Genomic DNA, 4095 nt, shown 5'->3' with positions numbered 1-4095 from the left:
CTTCTTCCCCTTGGTTTTAACCTCTCATTGTCTTCTTCCCCTTGGTTTTAACCTCTCATTGTCTTCTTCCCCTTGGTTTTAACCTCTGATTGTCTGGAGTTGGCCGTGGAAATCCCACTCCTGGACCTCTTCCCTGTTGGGTGCCTTTTAGCATTGTGGCGTGAGTCCAACTGGAAGCAAATGACTTTATAATGACATCAGGGACTCTGAGAGTGAGATTGTTGCGTCATGTTGCCATAAATTTTGTGGTGACACGTCTCCAGCTGACAAATGCATCGACCCGACCCCCACCCTGACCCCCACCCAACGTGTAGGCTAAGCCCAGAGAAATGTGTGCCGATTCTTCTAGTTTTAACCAAAGGTCCCTCTCACTGGAAATACTGTACTCAACAAGACCTACAAAACAAATAGAAACACATAGAATCATTTTACTCAAACTGGTGAGAAAAAAGTAGAACCCCAGTGTCAAAGGTCACGGGCTTGAATACCAAAATGAACAGTAAGTTTATAATGAAAGCATTGGGTGCATACAGTACCAACGTATATATTGTTTACATCACATACCTGTAGTCCTCTTACTCCATACCACAGCTGATCATGCGGTTGGTTAACACCCTTATTTTTAGACTTATAATCAAATTATCATCATGCGTCTCTCGGGCAGATCATCAGCTCTTATCCGGTCCATAGTTAGTGATCCAGTGTCCTGTTCTGTTCTTCAGCACACCTGTTCCTCCTGAGTGACTTTGTCCTCTTCCCCAGTAGTGTGGTGAAGAGTGTTATTCACACGGACATAACATGACAATGGTACTTGACTATGGTCATGGGAAAAGGTCAATCAGTTGTGTGTGTGTGTATGTATCCCACAGTCAAGCTCTTCGCGGTGACCTGCGAGAAAATCAAAGGGGAGAAGTACTTCTACTACAAGGCGCAGAAGTTCTACGAGGACGTGGAGCCGTCAGAGGAGGGGATGATGGGAGACTTCGTTGAGATCTCCCACATCGACCTGGAGGGCTCCAGGAACTTTCTGAGCAGGTTTATTGTAAGTCTATACTACATCACACGTGTGTCACTGAAATGACACCTCTGACTTGGTTGAAAACTGTGTGGTAGTGACCTCGGAGCCTGAACCTGTTACAGAACCCAAGTTGATATTTGTATCGGTATCTGTTTATGACATGAAATGCATCATCTTTCTGCTATAAAAATACCTTCTCCCATGAGTCCATCTCTTCTCATCTACAAAGGGAGCTGTGCCTCTGCCCAGAACACATCATGTCGCTAATGGTCATCTTGACCTTCTGCCAGGCCGGCTCTATAACAACACCCTCGTGTCCAGAGCCCCAGACATTAATCCCCAATGTTACACTTGGTCCACAAGACTGGAGAGGGTCAATGTGTGTGCTGTACTTACATGAATGGGGATTTGTGTTACATGGAAACTAGGCTATTAATGGCCATATCTAGTGTGGTTCTCATTATTGATAGTCATATCTGGTGTAGTTCTCTACTGTACCTCCCCTTGCCAGTAGAGTTCTGATCTGGCCTATACCTGTCTACTGCACCTCCCCTTGCCAGTAGAGTTCTGATCTGGCCTACACCTGTCTACTGCACCTCCCCTTGCCAGTAGAGTTCTGATCTGGCCCCCTGAGTCATACCAATATCCAAATCGTAGTAACAAACCGTAAAGATTTACGTCCAAGCCCTTTCCTTAATGCAACAACTCAAATTTGACCTTCTGTTCTTTTGCCCTATTTCAGGAAAAAAAAAAGAGACAAAAAAAAAAAAAATTGCTATATTATATTCCTAGTATTACATAAATATTCATAATTAATAACATGATTTTAAAGAAGCCGCAGAAAAATCAGTTGTTCTATGTCAAACGTTTTATCTTTCAGTCTTCTGTGATGTATTAAAGTGTAATATTGGGATGCAAACTCAAAATGTAATACATTTCACTCTCTATATCGGACAGGTACAGGTGTCTTTTGTTTTAAGCCCATAACCATGTGTGTAGGTTGTGCTTTTTGTTTGAAAGAGATTTGTTTAAGACTACCAAAGAACACTCTGTGTGACCCTGATTTAGCCAACTGCAGTAAAAGGTTTAATAGAAAATGTAAATACTACTTGAGTAAAAGTCTAAAAGTATTTGGTTTAAATATACTTAAGTATCAAAAGTAAAAGTATAACTCATTTTAAATTCCTATATTGATCAAACCAGACGCACAATGTCTTTTTTAATTTTTAATTTACGAATAGCCAGGGCGCATACTCCAACACCCAGACATATTTTACAAACGAAACATTAATGTTTAGTGAGTCCTCCAGATCAGAGGCAGTATGGATGACCAGGGATTTTGCTAAGTGTGTGAATTGGAACATTTTTCCTGTCCTGCAAATCATTCAAAATGTAACGAGTTCTTGGTTTTGTCAGGGAAAATGTATAGAGTAAAAAGTACAACATTTTCCTTAGAATGTAGAAGTAAAAGTAAAAGTTGTCAAAAGATAATAAATAATTAAGTACAGATACCCCAAAACAGTACTTAAGTAGTACTGAAAGTGTTTTTACTTAGTACTTTACAAAACTGCTAACATGTGTATGTTACCTATACGCATCATTGTGAAAGTCCCCTGCTTTACCGCCCGGCAAGGGTAAAGCTATTCAAGGATATTTTTCTTGTGACTATTAAATGTATAAATGAAATGGCCGATTATTATAGTCTGGAATGAGTTCATAACTCTACTGCAAGGGGAGATGCAGTAGACAGGTATGGGCCAGATCAGAACTCTACTGCAAGGGGAGGTGCAGTCAGAGACAGGTGTAGGCCATAATCAGAACTCTACTGGCAAGGGGAGGTGCAGTAACAGTATGGGCCAGATCAGAACTCTACTGGCAAGGGGAGGTGCAGTAGACAGGTGTAGGCCATATCAGAACATCAACTGGCAAGGGGAGGTGCAGTAGACAGGTGTAGGCCAGATCAGAACTCTACTGGCAAGGGGAGGTGCAGTAGACAGGTGATAGGCCAGATCAGAACTCTACTGGCAAGGGAGGGTGCAGTAGACAGGTGTAGGCAGATCAGAACTCTACTGACAGGGGAGGGTGCAGTAGACAGGTATGCAGATCAGAACTCTACTGGAAAGGGAGAAGGTAGCAGTAGACATGAGGTGATTTAGGCCATGATCAGAACACAACTGCAAGGGGAGGTGCAGTAGACAGGTGTAGGCCAGATCAAAACTCTACTGGCAAGAGGGAGTTGCAGTAGACAGGTGTAGGCAGATCAGAACTCTACTGCAAAGGGGAGGTGCAGTAGACAGGTTAGGGCCAGATCAGAACTTACTAGACAAGTGGGAGGTGCAGTAGACAGGTATGGGCCAGATCAACTCTACTGGCAAGGGGAGGTGCAGTAGACAGGTTAAGGCCATATCAGAACACACTGGCAAGGGGAGGTGCAGTAGACAGAGTGTTAGGCCAGATCAGAACTCTACTGGGCAAGGAGGTGCAGTAGACAGGTGTGCCAGATCAAACTCTACTGGCAAGGGAGGTGCAGTAGACAGGTGTAGGCCAGATCAGAACTCTACTGGCAAGGGAGGTGCACGTAGACAGGTGTAGGCCAGATCAGAACTCTACTGGCAGGGGACGGGCAGTAGACAGGTGTAGGCCAGATCAGAACTCTACTGGCAAGCGGGAGGTGGCAAGTAGAAACAGGGCTGGTAGGCCCGATCAGACATCTACTGCAAGGGAGATCAGTAGACAGGGTAGGCGATCAATACTCTACTGGCAGGGTGAGGTTGCAAGTAGCAGTGAGCCAGATAGAAAAACTCTACTGGCAAGGGAGGTCGCAGTAGACAGTGTAGGCCGATCAAAACTCACTGCAAGGGGAGGCTCAGTAACATGTGTAGGCCAGATCAGAACTCACTGGCAAGGGACGGTGCAGTAACAGTGTAGCCAGATCAAACTCTACTGCGCAGGGGAGGATGCAGTAGACAGGCTTGTAGCAGATCAGAACTTCTACTGGCAGAGGGGCAGATGCGAGTAGACAGGTATAGCGCAGATTCCAGAACTCTACTGGCAAGGGAGATTGCAGTAACAGGTAA

General features: G+C 44.4%; 1 protein-coding gene across 1 annotated transcript in view; it reads left to right on the top strand.

Annotated features, from left to right (window-relative positions):
• ntmt2 (N-terminal Xaa-Pro-Lys N-methyltransferase) overlaps positions 1-4095 on the top strand; it is a 16399-nt gene that overhangs the window by 3698 nt on the left and 8606 nt on the right. The window contains exon 2 of the mRNA XM_024003687.1: positions 870-1042. Coding sequence (XP_023859455.1) covers positions 870-1042 — 173 coding nt within the window. The remainder of the gene's footprint in view (positions 1-869; positions 1043-4095) is intronic.

This window comes from Salvelinus sp. IW2-2015, linkage group LG16 (assembly GCF_002910315.2).
Source record: "Salvelinus sp. IW2-2015 linkage group LG16, ASM291031v2, whole genome shotgun sequence".
In the NCBI taxonomy this organism is placed as follows: Eukaryota; Metazoa; Chordata; class Actinopteri; order Salmoniformes; family Salmonidae; genus Salvelinus; species Salvelinus sp. IW2-2015.
This window is presented reverse-complemented; position numbering and strand designations above follow the sequence as displayed.